Genomic DNA, 19,685 nt, shown 5'->3' on the forward strand with positions numbered 1-19,685 from the left:
AAAAAACTTCAAATCCAGACTCCAGCGAGCAACTGCTGAATTGGAATTCATTTGCAAATTGGATACTATTAATTTAGGCTTAAATAGAGACTGGGAGTGGCTAAGTCATTATGCAAGGTAGCCTATTTCCCCTTGTTTTTTTCTACCCCCCCGACATTCTGGTTAAACTTGGATTTATGCTGGAAATGGCCCACCTTAATTATCATGCACATTGTAGGGAGAGTGGTCACTTTGGATGAGCTATTACCAGCAGGAGAGTGAGTTTGTGTGTGTATGGGGGTGGGGGGGTGAGAAAACCTGGATTTGTGCTGGAAATGGCCCACCTTGATTATCATACACATTTTAAAGAGAGTGGTCACTTTGGATGGGCTATTACCAGCAGGAGAGTGAGTTTGTGTGTGTGTGGGGGGGGGGGGGGGGGGCGGAGGGTGAGAAAACCTGGATTTGTGCTGGAAATGGCCCAACTTGATGATCACTTTAGATAAGCTATTACCAGCAGGAGAGTGGGGTGGGAGGAGGTATTGTTTCATGGTCTCTGTGTATATAATGTCTTCTGCAGTTTCCACAGTATGCATCCGATGAAGTGAGCTGTAGCTCACGAAAGCTCATGCTCAAATAAATTGGTTAGTCTCTAAGGTGCCACAAGTACTCCTTTTCTTTTTTCCTTTTCTCTACAACACCAAAATCTATCTCAATTATAAGATACTGCAATTTAAAGCTCTCCGTCTCAAGCTAGATTTTAACTAAGGTTGAAATAGGATTTGTGTGTCATAGGCTCATACTGCCTCATATTAATAAAATCAGTTACTACACATGAGCATGGTGGTAGTTCTATAAAGATGCTGTGGGCATCAGTACATGCTTGGATATTTCAAATTGGAATCAAGCAAGAGCAATAATAATATTTGGGAAAGCTCATTACTGAAGTGCCAACCAAATAAATAGTCCTCATTCTACAAAAGAGTGGAATTTCACTATATATTTTTACAATTTGCATTTTACAAGGGGCAGGGAAATGGAAGCATTTTCAATAGCTAGTAGGAATTCCAAGCAGTGACCCTAGGCAGGACTACTTGATTGGAACTCATTAGCTTAGTCAGTGCCTTTCAAAACAAACAAAAACAAAATCTTGTTTTGAAAGGTAATGACTACAGCTACACCTAATTGCAAAGAGAATTTAGGGCATTGTCCATGTTTCTCTCTAAAGGCATCCTGCTGTCTGATGGAGGATAACCAGTTGCATTTGAAATACTTAAGGTAAAGGAGCTCCAGCAGGTTGGACAGGAGGAATTCAAGGTGGGATGATGTTTTTACAGAATAAAACAGATCCAACAGAAGCTTTCATGTTGCTGAGACAATGAACAAATGACCAAAATTTTGTTCTTAGCACTTACTGGGACATATTGCTACAGTAGCATCCCTATCATCTTATAGGGTGAGTTCCTGACCCAGTTGACATCAATGGCAAAGTTCCTAAGCCTCAGAGCTGTAAAATCGCACAGAAAGACATCCCTTAACTTACTGTAACGATATTCAGTGTCACTTGACTCCCTTTAGCGAACATTAAAGCTACTTTACTACATTACTGCTAGAAGACATATTAAGCTTTTTCTCTTAAGGTCTATTAGCAGGAAACTACACTATAGCTCAAAGCAAAATCGGGGGCAACAACCACCATACAGAGTGCTAACTTAAGTAAATAATTTTCTGACTGTTCCTCTAGAGCATATTATATGTATAGGCCTGCTGAGGAAAACACTCTAGAATTAGTTAAGGATTAAAAAAAAATAAAGGTCATAGACTTGGTCCATATTGGACCATTACTTCAGAGATCCATGTATTGAGCGTACTGTCTCAGTTACCTTCAAACCCCCTGTGATACAGCATGGAATTGGGAAGACACTATTAAAAAATTGCAAGGAGTCATGCCAGATATGCCATGTAAGGTATCTGTGAAAATGTTATGATTTGCCAAGTATCATAATCTTGTTTATATGTTTGTATTGCTTTTGTATTGTGAGTTATAGATATGTATGGCATATCTGTATTTCAAAACTTATGCTGTATTTCTGGGTTCCCCCACAGACAGAATGGCATTGGTACTAAGCCTGCTTGATGGCCCCTCAATGGACATCAGCTGTACAATGAACCCATTGAGAGAAGGCAGGGACTACACCTCATGAGTCAGCAAGACATGTATGGGAATGTCTGTGGACAGAGAATGCTAAGGCTTTTCCATGCCATGTGCTGTGAAGTTTGTGTTTGGGACAAAGGAAGTACAAGCCACATGGCAAAAGGTATAAAGGACCGCTGCATCATCTCAATTTTGTCTTCAATCTGCTTCTTATTTCTGGAGAAACTTTTCTACAAACAAAGCTCTGAACAAAGGACAATGACCAAACCGAGCTGTGGATGTGTTCCAGAGGGACTTTCAAGCCAGCAAACTCACCAATACTGTTAACAACCTGATATATGGACTTTGAAGTCTTAGGTATTATCTGATTGTTTTACCATTTAACAACTCTCTTCCTGTTCTTTCTTTTTTCTTTATAATAAATCTTTAGTTTTAGATACTAAAGGACTGATTGGCAGCATGATATTTTGGGTAAGATCCAAGCTAATACTGACCTGATAATGTAGCTGTCCCTTTGGGGTCAAAAGAACATTTTGTACAGTTAGCAGAGGTTTTTAAACAACTTCTCACTGTACTGGACCTATATGCTGATTGGGAGCCAGAGAACTGGAATGCAATAAAGGGGGCTGTGTGATTTCTTTTTTAGCTTCTTGATAACCAATGTGGGGGACTAGGAGCACAGCTTGTGACTGGTTGGTGAGTCTAACTTCAGTGTTAACCACCAGTTTTGAGAGTATCTGTTCTCCTTTTGCAGCCTGCCCAGACCTTGGCATTTTCAATGAGGGCTACCCTACGTACCCCGGGTCACACCCCCATCCCATGCACACCAAAAGAAATCCTCTCTTAAAGGTTACTAAGGGCAGGTCTTCATTACCCGCCAATTGGGGATCGATTTATCGCGTCTCATCCAGACGTGATAAGTCAATCCCTGAACGCGTTCCCCATCGACTCCAGAACTCCTGCTTGCGAGAGGCGGAAGTGAAGTCAAAGGAGGAGCGGCAGTGGTCAACTCGCCGACGTCCTCATGGCCAGGTAAGTCGACCTAAGATACGCCGACTTCAGCTACGCTATTCGCGTAGCTGAAGTTGCATATCTTCGGTCAACAGCCCCCCCAGTGTAGACCAGGGCTAAGATTTAAAGAAAAGGGGACATAAGATCAGGAGTCAACTTGAAGCTCATCTATTGTTTTAAACAACTAACTTTTAGATATGTAATTAAAAAGCAATCAGACCACAGATTTGTTAAAATTAGAAGAAAAAAATCAGATGTTTGTCTCAATCTGGACAAGTCTTAATAGTAAATTATTTTTGCGATTCTTTTTTGTGAAGATAAGACTGAATATTGCTTAATTGTATTCTGGCTCAATGAAAACATATCTAGGCTGACTTAGGACATGCTTAAACACTCCAAAAAGATAATAAAATATGTCCTTGGCAAAACATAATGTAGGTATCTCATCATCTAAAGTTAGGAAATTAATTCAAACTAGGTAGGGTACAGTTTCAGCCATGAATGTAGCATCATGTGCTCAAACACAATACAGTTTAACTGGTAGGAATAGCATAATGTCTACAAATACAGAACAAAGTTCTCTGTGCATATTAGGGCATTCAAGTCAGAAATGTATACAGATCCCATAAATCAAAGCAGAGAAAAAGAGGTATTTTATTGATCTTAAAAAGATGACTGGACTATTTTTTGCATTTTCCTCCTTCTTCCACCCAAAGTTCTATAAGCACAACGTGTTGCTAGAAATTACATTGACTTAAAACAATAGAAGGGAAGGACAATGCACAGGTGCAAGCATGTTGGCTTCAAGATCAGTACACGTGTTCAGTATGTCACAATGTTCATTCATCCAAACCAGGAAGAAAACAGACAAGGGCCAATTCAACTGTAGACACCAAATAACTAGGATCAGAATATCAAATCCCATAAGTAGGAAAAGACAAATTCTGTTGGCAAAGAGTTCTGAGTTTTAAGTGTCTGAGGGGCAATAGATGTGAAAACAATATTTTCAACCTATGACCTTTCATAGCATTTCTTTGATTATAAGTAATGTGATGAAAACAAAATTATTATTGCACACCATACAGAAGGAAATACCTTTTCACATAATCTTTCGTTATAAAATACTACTGATTACTTGCAGGCAAAATAATGTTAGAAAACATTTTTTGGTAATCTAAAATGCTAAATAATTTCATCAAAATAGTGAAATATAATTTTAAAATACTACATGACCCTTCAAGAACTGCTCATTAAAGGGGCTTAGAGCCCCTTTGTCTCTCCCTACTCCTCCCCATAAATAATTACTTGTTTATGTTGTCAGTAGTGTAGGAGATTTTCAAAAGGTACAAAGGACAGTACGGTGCCCAAATAATAGAGCTGTTGTGCCTTTGAAAATCTTTATAGTGAACACTTTTAAACAGAACTGTCAGACTTTGAACACCTGCAATGTAATTATCATGGTAGTTACACAAGTTTGTCTGTAGAAATGTCAATCTTAATAAAAAAATTAAAACGTATAATGTTTTCCAACAGATTCCATCTGTCATTGGAGATAACATTATAGAATTTTAATACTTAATTAGCTTGAATGAATCCATATATAAAATGAAATAAAATAAAGACTCACAGGGTAAATCCTCTGGAAATGACTTCAGTCTCCTGAATGAGTCGCAGAGCTTTTCTCACAAGATTAGTAAAAGCGCGGCTATTTGCCACTGTCTCTTCCAGCTGGAGTCTGTATTTTCTCAGGGACATTAGCAGCTTGGCTATCCTCCATGTGCCTAGAGCTCGTGTGATCACATAGACAAACAGAACTAGTCCCCACACCAGCCAGAATGATCCATTCCACCATGAAGGAAGTATAATCAATGCACTGACAAAGGCAAGCAGCAGAGACACATCCCTGCAAACAAAGGAATACACAAAGTTTCATCTACCACCGATTCCTAATATTAATCAACTGAGGAAAGTCACGAGATCTCAACTACAATGTTGTTTACATTTAATTACATGGACTTTTATGTAGGCTTTTAAGAGAGCAATAAACAGCAACAAGATCACTAAATGGCAGATTTAGGTGTTTTTATATATGGAATTAGTCCATAGAGCTACGATATATTTTCTTGGTTTAAAACAGCCAGTGGAAAAATAATGCATCAATTTGAAAGGTCAATCTTTAAAACATAGGACTTAAAAAAAAAAAATGTGATTGCTCAGCATTAAAAGCAAGGGTGGATGGGAAATGTATGGTCTTCACTTCCAGGTTCAAGAGGACAGTGGTAAAGGGTATAGTTCTTTTCGGTAAGCAAACGTTCTAAGTAATGACAGTTTTATTTTTCCAGATTCTGACTCATTTAACCTGGACATAACATACTACAAAGTTCTAACAAGCTTTTAAAAAGCTGGCTGTGGAAATCTTTTTAGGCAGCCCTGAGAACCTTTTCAAATTACCTGGAATGATAGAAGCTAAAGTCTCATTTCAGCTATGTTCAAAAGCAGATTTTTATTTTTTTTTGCAAAATTGCCATTTTTCTTTTGAAAGTTTTGACAGAAAAATTGGTCTATTAGAAAACAGAATGTGGGCCTTTGTATTTAATCTATAATTCTGCAAAGCTATAAGCTTTTCAAGCTTCAAATAACTTCATACCTATTTATTAGAGCTGACTGGGAAACAGACTTCCAGTTCATCAATTTTTTTTTTTTTTTTTTTTTTTTAGTTTTTGGAAAAAATTGTCTTGAATCATGACAAAAATCCAAAAACTTGAAAATTTTTGCCCAACTGGAATTCTGCAATATTTCAATTGGGGAATGCCAATTTAACGTTTCAAAACACTTCAGGTATTTCTGAAACAAAATATGCTGTCTGGGCTTCCAGGAAACTTGGAAGGCAAACCCAGAAAGATATGAATACAGAGATCCACAATAAGACGACCAATTTTAATGTAGTATAGTACGTAATTCTTTCACACTATTTACTGATTTTAGAAGAGGCCCAGGGTTAAAGAAAGCATTGTGCAGTGTACAAACATTCTGGGTAGGAAATTAATTTTAAGAGGACAGTCATAGGCTTAAAGGACAGGCAACTTTTATAAACAAGACCTGTACACCAGTGTGGAATTCATTATCCTTCTGTAACTTCCCTGCTATATCTAATAGACTTCCTGATGCCCTGTTTACTTCTCACGGATGACAACATCACTAGCAGCATGAATGCTTTGCAAATGTAATGAACTCAGTAGTATGATGCAGTCTATGAAACTTTTCATACATTTCACATCTCCTAGTTCTCCTCACCACTGTTACCATATGGCAGCAAATTCTCCAGACCTGCCTCTGTTGCTTCATTTTTGAGACACATTAGAAGTGGAATACAAATGTATCTTTTTAAATTTCAAATAAAGATAAAAGTTTGGCCTGAAGAAAACCAAAACAGGAATGCTAGCGGCTCCAACAAATTGTTTAAAAATACCAAAAAAAATAAATTAATACTGCAGACTTTTCAACTCAGAAAATCCAGTCTCCAGGTTAGTGTGCCTATACTAGACATGTACCAAAGCCATCAGAACATCACTTTAGAAGCTGAAGAACTAACCAACCTCTTTATTTAATAAAATATGTCAAAACATCCATAGTGCCCATCATGTGTTCTGGGGAGCCTATCCCATAAATTAAAACATAAAATGTAACATAAAGGACTACATGTAACTATTCACCAGCCTTCAATCCACACACTCCTCAAAAGTCTGAGGGGAAAATGGGCTTTCAAATGTGCCCAGGAAGTTAAAAAATCTGGGCCTGGAAGACCAAAGGGGAGTCAAATAATCTAAATCAAAGATTTTAGAGGAGAAAGGACAAACTTTTTGGTAAAGTCTCTTATGCAAAGAGCATGCTGATAGTTTCCCCATCAATGTATCTAAATAGTCACAGGCATAGGCGTTTTCTGGACAGTACCAAATATTAGGAGTTGCTAGGGAGCGTAGCGTTGGAAGGTGTCCATTTTTCTGTTGCTTGGACTGCCCTGCAGACAGGATACTGGGGTCGAGTAGCTCAATCAGCTCCACATCCTCATGTAGCAGAACTTCCTGTTGCAGGATGGTATAGAGAGTGTCTAGTCGAAACCCAACATCCTTAACATGAATGAGTGAAAGAAAAAGAAAGCATGAGTAGAGATTCAGTTGTTAAAAAATAATAGAACTTTATGGTTTATAGTTCTGAAGACTCCAGCACTTTAGACATGCTACAATTGGCTATACCACCTCTCTTAAATGTGTTTCATTCTAAAACTACTTCTGCCATCTCATCTTTAAAGTTGCTTGCATTGAACTCACAACCTGGTCCTAAATGAGGACAATGTGGCTGAATTGGAAACATGCTACAGGTTGTATGAATGTATTTCCACAGGAATGCGCGTAGGAACTAGAATTTACCAGAAGAATGGAAGTCAAACTGCAACCTGAAAAGTCTGTTGTGTTCAAATGAATCTAGCTTTTTTCTGTAGCATCTGTCATTAGCAAACAAAAAGATGTTAAGATAGAGACATTGCAAATCAGTCAGTTATAAAAATTGGCTGTGGACCAGTTGACAAAGGAAAGGTCAGTTGGCTGGAATTAGATTCCCCATCTGCAGTGGGATTCTCCAGGAGAGAGCCACAAGACCTTTCCAAAGGAACCTGTGACTCCACAAATGAAACACCATGGGATCCTGTGGACCTTTGACTTACCAAACCTAATAGGAACTTTGAGTGGTACCAATCATTTTAATGCCATCACAAACATTTGCACTTCCCCTTCTTCAACTAGAACGTTTAAAGAAAAAAATCTCTACGGCTATAGTAGCTCTCTGAAGTCTTAAATCAGATACTGAAGCAAACCGTAACTCTAAAACACCAAAAGTTTCTCAATTAAGAGTGTTCAAACACACCACAATGAAAATTTACCATTAGCATGTGGTCTAAAGCAAGATGTAAGTGTAAAAAGGGAAAATACTTCTCTTCTGCAGCCAAAAGCTGTTAACAGACCTCAAGGAGTTTGTCACTTCATTGCCAAAATCTTTTTAGTTTTAATCCAACTGGTACTATTAAAGCCAAGATAAGTATTTCTCATTGACTCAGTGGAGTAATCTACCATGAAGACAGTAGGAAAATAGCTATTTGAAGGCCCTAATTCTTTAAAATAAAACAACAATAAATTAATGATACTCAGTATTATCTTATACCCTCCTGCATTCAGTTTTTATTGGAGAAGACTTGATGCAGGAAGCTACAGAGCAGACTATGTGCTGAAGTGAATTCAAGAACACTTCTCTTGAGTCTGTTCAGTATCCTACAGGTACTGCTTTGCATCATCTTGCAGGGTTGGCTAACTACCTCAGTTTCTTGGTTTCCAGGATAACAGGGCTAGGATGGCTGTGGAGGTAGCATACTCAGCTTACATGGGGGCAGGAGAAGAGTTCCTTTCTTTGCCTCCTGGGCAATTCCAGAGCAGTGTTGCCAGGCTGTAAAGGAAATCTTGACCTCCTAGGCTGAGGAAGTGGTGATTATGAGGGGTTGGGATTGGAACTGGCAGATCTCTGAGGACTCCAGGAGGGATGGGGACAGCGTTAATAATAATAATAATAATAATTCTCCCAATTATTTTTAAGGCTGTATTTAAGGACAGCGTTCTTATGTAATTTCGGCATATTTCAGTGAAAACAGAAGGCATAAAAGAACTGTCCTGTGTTCGTCCTGCTATATCTGGAGAGGTCAGGTGCCAAGTCTCTGAGTGAAAGGAAATGTGGACCCAATCCATCCCTGCATCTTGGCTCCTTTATGCCAATTTTACCGGCTTATTCAAAGGACAACAATGCCAGTGGATCTGGCCCACAGGTAATTCCTTCAATGCTGTGGGCATCCTGGGCTGGTAGACAGCCACCTATGCATCTGGTTCCAGCAGGAACCCATGGTGCACAGGGCCCACCAGGTGTGCCCGGGTGCTGTTACAATCTATCAGATGCAGTCAAACCTAGGGGGCCACCGGCAACTGGCCACAAGTTATGTCCAACCTCATGATGCTATAACCTGTGCTGGTGGCTGAGGTATGCCCCAGAAAAGGGAAGATGCAAAAGTGGCATGAAGCCACCTTTAACTCAGTCCCCCAATCTCTATGCCATGTTCAGCTCTGGCCCGAGGGTGATTTAAGCCCTATGTGTTTTTCCAGCTTCCATCATGGAAGAGATGCTTGCAAACCAAGCGACAAATTTGAAGGCTCATTCATATAAATGATCAGGAGCATAATTTCTGATGTAAGCAAGTGGCTTTGCACTTAAAACCAGATCTTAATTGTTAGAAAGCAATACATACATGGTATGGTATTTTGTCCTCAACTTTCTCTACAGCTGAATTGTTTCAGAGGAACAGCCGTGTTAGTCTGTATTCGCAAAACGAAAAGGAGTACTTGTGGCACCTTAGAGACTAACCAATTTATTTGAGCATGAGCTTTCGTGAGCTACAGCTCACTTCATCAGATGCATACCGTGGAAACTGCAGCAGACTTTATATACACACAGAGAATATGAAACAATACCTCCTCCCACCCCACTGTCCTGCTGGTAATAGCTTATCTAAAGTGATCAACAGGTGGGCCATTTCCAGCAGAAATCCACAAGTGCCACAAGTACTCCTTTGGATTTGTGCTGGAAATGGCCCACCTGTTGATCACTTTAGATAAGCTATTACCAGCAGGACAGTGGGGTGGGAGGAGGTATTGTTTCATATTCTCTGTGTGTATATAAAGTCTGCTGCAGTTTCCACGGTATGCATCTGATGAAGTGAGCTGTAGCTCACGAAAGCTCATGCTCAAATAAATTGGTTAGTCTCTAAGGTGCCACAAGTACTCCTTTTCTTTCTACAGCTGAATTGGATCAAGAAGGTAGGACACTATATTCAGTCTCCTTCATTTTAAATAACATCTTCACTTTTTGTCAAGCTTTCCTAAGGTAAAATTACCTTATCTACATTTAAAAACCTTTATGCTTCATTTCCAAACCCTTCATGTTGTACACAGTGAGCTTTGCACTGTTCCCCAATAACTGATGAATTTTGAAGAATGTGTCAATTCCCCATAGGTCAGTCTTGCTGACTAGCACTGAATGAGGCAAAATATAGATCAAGGAAAGGTGTAAGAAACAGGAAGACACAGGGGATGGGGAAGGAAATAAAGAAGTAATTACTTACCAATCGGTAGAGTAGGTCATCTTTTTTCTTACATGGTGAAAAAGGAAATGAGCTTTTAAAGAGCTCAGCTAGTTTTGACAGGATGCCTTGCTAAAAGGAACAAAAAACTGAAATTACAAATATAAAAGAAACAATAATTCATTTACTCCTGCTTCAGTTTCTCTTGATAAATCAAATTCCAAGTACCTGAGACTTAGTTTTCACTTACTCTACCTGGTCCAACTTCAGAGTATGCTAAGGGAATACCTGTTTCTGGTGACTTGAAAATTTTGCCAGCATAGAAGGTGAAATAAAGCTTTCATTAACCCCTTCATTCCAAGGTGCTATAAATGCTACATTGTTAAAGCAAGTGTAATTAGGATTAGCCTATTGGTCTGAGGGTTGTAGTTGCTGCCTGAGCATGAAAGAACCCCTCTCTCCTTGAGGATAGGAAAAGAACCAAGCAGGATTAAATGGTCTAAGGAACCCAAATGTAAAAAAAGAACTGAGAATGAGGAGCTGTCTTTACTTATGCAGGTGTCACAACTGGAAGACAGGGATTGAGGCTGGCCGAGTGGACCCAGATATTGAAGGTGCTGAGGCCCAGTGATGACAATTGCAGTAACTGTTCCAGAAGCTCCATGTCAGATTAGCACTAAGCATCATATACTCTTATCTCCACGCTACACCACACGTAACTTAAAACTGGGCTTTTAGCTTCATTTGTGAGTTGTAGACCTCTAATTAGGGACAGACTCTGTCCTCATGGATTTGAAATAACTACTAATCCAGGCCAATAATCAACAAGTATTTCTTTAAAATATGACCCAACAAAGAAACCAGGTCTTGCCTGAACCTGCAATTATTTAAAATGGAGTGAGATGCTTATAAACGCATACCGTATATCTGCTTTCCACATCTCTTTGTAGAGCTAGTAGAAGGTAGTTTAAAAAATATTTATATGCATTACATGAATTTCATGACTACACCTCTGAACCTTCAACCTGCTAATATGCAATACAAGCGATCAATCAAATTGTGTCACAAATGACTGAAATGTGGAAACTGTGTTTAGTTGCATACTGCATCGTAAATCATAGATAAGAATGGATTTTTTTAAAATGTAAAACATGGTAAGGGTATTTTCTCACGGTGTGAATTCAATAATTCATTTCTTAAACAAGAAAACTGGTAAAAACAAATTCCATCATTTACAACAAAAAGAGCCACCAGATGGGTTGGCAGCAGGATTGTGAGCTGTGGACCTTCACATGGACCACACGAGCTACAGAAATGCCTATGTCCTATATGTGGAGCAGCCACTAGAGAGGAAAGCAACACAAACTTCGCCAGTGAGTTACAGAACAAGTAGTAGAAAGCAGTAGAATGATTTTGGGGATCAGAATTCCTGAGTTGTTACTAATATGGGGATGGGAGTGTAGTCTAATAGGTAGAGGGAGGATAGCCAAGCACATAGATTTAACATTTGTTCTGAAAGGCAGTGTGACACTGACTTGATGTGACAACCCAGAGATGAAAAGCTTTAGCTATCCAATTAACATTATCCAGAGCCATTCAGTTACATGGGACATTTTTTTTTTTAAATAATAAAACCAACTCATTGCTTAAGAAGTGGAAAACTTCTGATTTATTTTTTTGAAAGAATTAATGCGACTCAGTTTCCCCTCTCACTTTGTATTGTAGCCTGCTGCAGATGAAGAGATTCTTGAAGCAAGACAAGCAAGGCAGTAACTGTGGGGGTTAGGCCAGTCACTAAGCATAAATGAACTAGCAGGAACTAACAGCACTAGGGGGTAATTGTTGCAAACCTCTAGACAAGTAAACAAGTCTGCAAAAGTACCACGCCCTGGGAGAGATTGCATAGACCAGTTTTGGCAGGACTTAAGAGGCCCAGAAGACAACAAACAAAGAAGTGAATAAAATGGAGAGCCTGCTACTGAAGGGGGGGGTTCACCCTCACTCAACCCAAGAACTGGCATAATTTAACCTAGAGGACAAAACCCTACTGGAAGGGTTGGAAGGACTTTGAAACCTGCTATGCTCTCCAAGTGGAAGATGGGTGACAACTGGTCAGACAGGCATGCATATATGTTGTTTATCACTTTCAAGATATGTTTTCTCTGTACTGCTTTTGTTCTAAAGAAATACTTTGCTTTAAGAAGATGGGCTGGTCACTGGTTAACCCTGTCATCGTCCTTGGTAGATAACAGGACCATAAGTCCTGAAGTAACCTCAGGCTTGTCTACACTAACAACTTATGTTGTCACACCCCAAGTGATGCAGTTATACTGACCTAGCTCCTGGTGTAGCCAGCGCAATGTTGACGGAAGAAACTCGACATAAGCTATTGTTTCTCAGGGAGGTGGAGCACTATGCCAACAGGAGAAGTCCTTCTATTGGCGTAGGTAGCATCTTCAGTGAAGTGGTGCAGCTGTGCCGCTGCAGCCTTTTAAGTGTAGACAAGCCCTCAGATTGCTAATATGATTACAGTGAAGAGCACGACGAATTGTAGGCTAAATACACTGTCTGGAGGAAGAGGAACACCTCACCCCAAGCAAGGTGACAGCTAGACACCCTCAAGGAAGTCATAAAGGGATCACAGGTGCAGTTACCCCAGAACTGTGATAACTGGGTCCAACAGAGTAACCCAAATGATGCTTCCATGTATATATGAAATCTGTTTCTATGCCCGATTGGAGCTATATAGCCATATCTGAGGGAAGTATTAGTGAGGTTAGGATGATATAATGGACCAACACATCAGATATCACAATGACAGTTCTTCTGGCTGTACAGTTATCATCCTATCCCAACAAGGGGAGCTATCTAATTAGACTTTGAAAAAGTCCAAGGGAAGCATTCAAAATACTGTCATTTGAGGTACTGAAAACTAGAACAGGCAACATGCTAGAAATGTACTGTACAGAGCAATCCTGCATTAGCCAGGGGATGCAGTAATAATAAGCTAATAGGTTTGTTCCAGCTCTAATTTCTATTATTACAGCTTGGAGTTCCTGTTGCCTATGACAGTAGGAGAAGGGAAAGCTGGTGACAAGCTAAAACTCTTTTTACCTACAGAACATTCTGAGGCTGCAGAGAGGCAATGGCAGTAGACTGTCCATTTAGAAACACCACTGAAAACAATAAGAAGTATGTCACAAACTATAGCGCTACAAGAATTGCATTATAAAGAGCTCCCTAGTCATGAAGCAATGCAAAGTAAAGCAAAATGCCCTCTTGGTAATGAGTAGAAGCAATGGGTGGGGTGTAAACAATGGCCCTTGAACTACATTTGACTGGTCAGATGGATACTTAATTTAGACTAGTACCTCTGCTCCCAGTGTATTGAAAGTACAGTATAGAAACATTTATTATTTCAAGAACAAGTTTTGTTTTAAGGACAATAAACTTTTTAAATTACTTTCATCTTCCTGAGTCTTCAGCTCTTGATTGCACACATTTAAATCAATACCAAGGACAGTTTTAATTAATGACCATTAAAGTCAGAAAGAAAGCACTGTTACCAGCTAATGTAATCTGTTGAGTTACAGACTAAACCAGCTTGGCTTGCTGTATAAATTATCTTTTGGTTCATATTCCTCATTTTGATTTTAAAGAAAAATCTGAGCTTGCATAAGTGCAAGACAGACAGGCCAAAGCTTGAAGATGCAAAACAAGACAACCCACTGTTTTGGGCTGTGAACCAGTGGTGTGCGGTAACACATTAAATTATTCAGATATCTTGGAATGATGTTTTATAGTCTTTATTCCCACTGGAAGTGTTCCTGACGAGTAAAACAGTCTTCATCAACACACAAGTCAGGTCATGTTTCCTTTGATGACTCTTGAGTATTCTCCTTGCTACTTTAGAACAAAAATAAGTTAAATGGGCTCTTTGTGAAACATATAGTAAAATATGTATCCCCTACATTTTAATTTATGGCAAAGGCACCTATAGCTTGGGATAGTCATGCTTTTATGTGCATTCATTTAAAGCCAAATAACTAAAATATTTACTTTAGTATGGGATGAACTTAAGATGGCATTTATAGTATCTTGCATTTATATAGCACTTTTATCCCAACACATTTCACAAAGTGAAACTAGGGAGAGGTTACTTTTACCTAATATTAAAATATAATCACATCTGGGGTTAAATGTGATGCACCAACTATTTAATAGCACTCGGAAACACACACAATAGTTTAGGATAGGAAGTGGAGAAAAATATCCTACACAGTTTAAATTATGGAGGAAATTTAAATAAGATGAAAGCCAAATGTAACTACCCAAATTGGAAGTAAGCCAGGAAACTGGGCCTATGAACCCTTATTCTAACAAAGGCCTGGTCTATACTACAGAGTTAGTTTGATGTAAGACAGCTTTCGCTGACCTAACTCTGTAAGCCCAATACACCAAATTAATAACATCACCTCTGCAAGAGGTGTAGCGCTTAAGTCGATGTAGTTAGGTTGACATAGTAGCAATGTAGTGTCTACACTGACAACGTCGAATGTTGCTGCCTTTCAGAAACTATCCCATAATGGCAGTTAAATCAGTACAAGCACTCCTGCTGAGGACATGCACCACCGACACAAAGAGCTCAGTGTGGATGTGTAAAACCGATTCAATTACTGCAATGGCTGTACGTCAACGTAACTTAGGTCAACTTGGATTTTCGGATAATAGTCTTTCCTTCGTCAATCACTCAGGTGGCAGCCTACAGAAAAATTAGCATTTTTGTTGTCCTCCCGTGCCCCAGGAGCATAATTCTCTCCTTTTCCAGGCAGTTAGATTCCTACATCTAGCAGGACACATAGCCATAGGGAGGAGACCAGAACCAGATGACGCTGGAAGAGATCCTGTAGCCTCTTGGAAGAAGAATCCAGCTCTTGGGGAAAAAAACACTATTTCTCATGCCTGGGTGTTTTGGAGGAGTCATTTGGGATCTCACAATTGTCCACCAACCCAGGTTCAAAAAGCTGGAAACACCATTATGTCCTCAGTTGTTCATCTAGGTTTTTGGCAGCAATGAATTGCATTTAATGGTTTTCATTTGAAAGCAATGTAAAGACTTGCTTTTATGGTACTTGCAAGTCAAGGTTACTCTTTGGAACAGGATGGAAAAGAACAAGTGCATTGGTGTTCCTTCTGCAGATATACACAGTGAGCATCAATTACCATGTCTTTCCATTCCTCATGCGAGTATATATTTGCATTGAAGTAGCCCTGAACCAAGACCAGGGCCCAAGTGAGCTAGGCAACGTAGTCCCTGCTCCCAAGGGCTTACAATCTATATACACTAGACAGATAAAGGGTGAGAACAAGGAAGTATTAATCCCATTTTAAAAACGGGGAACTGAGGCACAGAGAAATTAAATGATTTGCCCAAGTCACAGAGAAGTTATGGGCAGTGCTGGGAATTGAACCCAGCTCTCAAGTAGCAGTCCAGTGTCATAACCATAAGACCAATCTTCCCCTCACCACACACTAACAAGAAGTCAGTTCCCTTCAGAGATGACACTGAAATGGGAAGGAGAAGCAGAAATTAAAGGACAGAAATAGACTATCTGGCATCAGAGAGACAACAGAAAAGCACGAAAGTTTCAAAGCCAGTACTGATTACCAAGAATGATTACATCAATTCCAATTCACAATATCCTGTAACTCCAAATTAGCACGTGGGTTTTTTCCCTTCCCTTCCTCACACTCTCTCATTTGAAAACAGATGAGACAAAGCAGACATAATTGTGGTGCTCATGAGTTGCTCAGGTGAGCTTGATGTACAGATATATTAAACACACACCCTCTCTGCCCTTAAGTTTCAAGAGAACCCAAGATCAATTGCCTCTGTTATTGACAACACCAAAGGAGGAGCTCCTAAGCCAGGGGTGGGCAAACTTTTTGGCCTGAGGACCACATCTGGGTATGGAAATTGTATGGAGGGCCATGAATGCTCACAAAATTGGGGGCTGGGGTGCAGGAAGGTGGTTAGAGCTCCGGCTGGGGGTGCAAACTCTGGGATGGAGCGGGGGGTTTGGGGGTGTTCCAGGCTGCGACTGAGGGGTTTGGAGGGCGGGAGGGGGATCAGGGCTGGGGCAGGGGCACGGGAGGGGGGCAGGGGTGCAGGCTCTGGGCGGCATTTACCTCAAGCAGCTCCCAGAAGCAGCGGCATGCCCCTCCTCCAGCTCCTATGCAGAGGGGCAACCAGGGGGCTCTTCACGCTGCCCCCGCCCCAAGCGCTGCCCCTGCAGCTCCCATTGGCCGTGGCTCCAGGCCAATGGGAGCTGTGGGGGCAGTGCTTGGGGCAGGGGCAGCATGCGGAGCCCCCTGGTTGTCCCTCTGCGTAGAAGCTGGAGGGGGGAAATGCTGTTGCTTCCGGGAGCTGCACGGAGCCATGGCACGCGCAGAGCGGGGAAAGCTCCCAACCCTGCTCCCCAGCTGGAGCGCTGGACCAGGGACCGTGCTCCCCGCACGAGCTCAAGGGCTAGATTAAAACATCTGAAGGGCTGTATGCAGCCCCCGGACTGTAGTTTGCCCACCCCTCTCCTAAGCCAATAAAATGAGTAAACTGCTTCAGAAGAAGTGAAAGATAGAAACAATACACTTTGGGGAAAATGGTAAAATACATACATACACATGCAATTAGATTGCACACATTTTCTGCCTTTCATAAGACCACGCATATAAGGGAAAGTAATGTAGCTAACTAGAACCAACCTGTGTACTACTTCAGAACAATGTACAGGTATCAGCCAATCAGGTATCACTTTTTATTGACCTAAATTTCAATAAATAAGAGTTTTAATTAAAATAAATCTCATTGCACAAAAGCAGAAATAGGTCAGTTAACTGCAGGTGCATTCCAAATGCCAATAACTTGAAAGGGAAAACATAGCTTTTATGAGATTTCTAGAGGAACAAGTCAGTCACAGCTAGTGTCCTCAGTTTCACAGTTTTGAAAACCAATGGAAATGGACATAATATATTTAGGAATCCTTTTAATGTTGTGTTAACTTAAAGCAGCATTAGTCCCTAATTAGTGTCAGACTCTACTCCATGAGCACTGAAAGAAACCAGCAGTGATTACTTCTAATTCATTAGCTAGCTAGATGAACGTTTACCAGAAAACAGCTCACATATTAAATATAAAAAAATATATTTTAATGGCACCTTTGAATTGAGAAAGTAGGCATTCAAGTGTGAAGAAACTCCAAAAGCTAAGCTCATTCCCACAACAATAAATCTGCCACTTGTCCTTACATGCTCTGCAGCACATGGGACAGAAATTCCACAGTAAGATGCTCCGGTTTCTACTGACACCAACGCTGAGTTCTACGACAAAGTGGAAACGTTGTGACAACAGGACTGAGCGACACAAAGCAGCATTAATGTAATCAGGGACTTTTATTTAATTATGGGGTTTTTTTTATTATGGTAGTGCGATAGCATGCTAGAATCTATCAACACAGAAAGACTTCCATAGGAACTAAGGACTACCAAAAACCTCACTATCTTCTGCCTTAAGTGCAAGACACATTTCTTTCACCTTGCCTTCTGTAACAAACATATAGCAACCTGTGTGTGTGTGTGTGTATTATAAATTAAATTTCAAAACAAAATAATGTGTAAATCCCTTTCCGCTCCCCAGGAAAGGATGAGAAAACAAAGGCATAACACGTTAGTCATGCTGCTTAATGCATCATTGGAAGGTATTCATATACTATAGTAATGACCATGGTAGAAGAATCTATATAGACTAGAACAGACTTGATATCAATATGGTATTATTAGTTTACTTTCATTAGAGCCTGTTTTTGAATGCGTTTCCCAGACTGTTGCCCAACTTGCAGTTTGTCACAAGATCCACCACTGGTAGGCCACAAAAAATCAGAGAGCCTCGCTGCGGCATATAGGCTGGTATCATTCTCTCTCTCTTGCCTGCTTCTAAGAAAGGATGTGGGTGTACTACTCATTCCACTTCTCACTAATGAGTGGGGTGTGGAAGCAGGAAAGCAGCAGTGGCCAGGAAGGGGACTGCAGGTTGGGGAAGCTGTTGGAAAACAGCAAAGTGTTGTGTGTAAAGGCGACTGAACACTAGAGGACAGTGGAAAGCAGCAGTGGACACTAGTGAGAAGCCATCAGGCCATGGACATAAGCAAATGAGTGCAATGCTGCAGCAAGCAGAGTGGGAAAGAAACAGGGATTTTTCAGATACAGGGAATCATCGAGTCTCTGGAACCTTGTTCCAGCTTCTTACCTTTATAGTGTTGGGGGGCACCCCACCCTGCAGTGTTCTGGGCAGAGAAGTCTGCATAGAAGTCTCTTTTTTCCACCAGGCTCTAGCTTAGCACATAGCTGGAGCATATCCATTGAAAAGAGAACTCTCCACTGTGGAAGAGAAAGATGCAGGCAGAAAATAACTGCACTGAGCATGCTCCAACTAGGTGCTAAAGAGAGGACAATATAACAACTGAATTTCCACGGCCAGCAGGGGGATTATTCCTGTAGCAGCTGCCCCAGAAGAAAAACCCTGTGGCCAACTCTACAAGCGTGGCTTCATGGATTCACAGAGCTGTGGTATACGTTGTTAACAAATACATTAATCAAAGTGTATAATACTACATACGTACTGCATGCTCAAGTTAACATTGTGGAAACAAACTTAATTTTTGGAATATCCTAAATTCTAGGTCCTTGATTTGTCAAGCATAATCCAAATGTAAAACTCCCTTGAAAAACCTACTGATCATTTCCCTGTTTTTAAAGTGCAAAAAGTCTGAGCTGTTCAGCTCCTGGTGATTATCCAGTCTACAGGCTTGTGGAATCTATAACTTAGAGCTATTAGGCTTTATTCCTCCTGACCTCTACCATTCTTAACTAAAGCTCCCCAAGCCAAATAAACTGCTTAACCTACTGCAGAGTGGCATAATCATTGAGGCTGGAATTTTCAAAAAAGCTGATGGAGTTAGGTGCCCAAATCTCATTGAAACTCCCTTACTCTCATTTGAAAAACTTAGCTTCAAGCCATTGTAATATCAAAGAGCAGTTTAAACTGTTTAAAGACTTAGAATGTCTTAAATTGCTTCGGATGCAGTAACAGATGTAGTGCTCTCTTAATCAAAAGGAGCCATGGCTGACAACAATAACTGATCCTCCCTGACCTATAGTGAACTAGGCCTGAAAATGGTTTGGCCCCCAGTATAGGGCAGTTAGGCCAAATCACTGAAATGTTCATTACAGAAAGTGTGCTAGACCCAAAGTGAGTCAGGCCCATAAGGAGAAGTTAGGAACACCAGTCACTGTTATTTCTCCATAAACTAGTAT

General features: G+C 40.3%; 1 protein-coding gene across 7 annotated transcripts in view; it reads right to left on the reverse strand.

The window, feature by feature from the left end:
• Window positions 1-19,685, reverse strand: part of VEZT (vezatin, adherens junctions transmembrane protein) — a 100,930-nt gene that overhangs the window by 51,776 nt on the left and 29,469 nt on the right. For 6 of the 7 annotated variants that reach the window (XR_012666424.1, XR_012666423.1, XM_075124275.1 and 3 more), the window contains 3 exons: window positions 10,359-10,448; window positions 7,097-7,272; window positions 4,773-5,048 (listed from right to left, as the gene is read on the reverse strand). Coding sequence is in view for 5 of the 7 variants with exons in the window: in XM_075124275.1 (XP_074980376.1) it covers window positions 4,773-5,048; window positions 7,097-7,272; window positions 10,359-10,448 (542 nt within the window). In the remaining 2 variants the exon portion in view is untranslated. Of the gene's footprint in view, window positions 1-4,772; window positions 5,049-7,096; window positions 7,273-10,358; window positions 10,449-18,618; window positions 18,750-19,685 lie in introns of all 7 variants that reach the window. The other variant, XM_048835552.2, reaches the window with a different exon arrangement.

Source organism: Caretta caretta, chromosome 1 (genome assembly GCF_965140235.1).
Source record: "Caretta caretta isolate rCarCar2 chromosome 1, rCarCar1.hap1, whole genome shotgun sequence".
NCBI classification, from domain to species: domain Eukaryota; kingdom Metazoa; phylum Chordata; order Testudines; family Cheloniidae; genus Caretta; species Caretta caretta.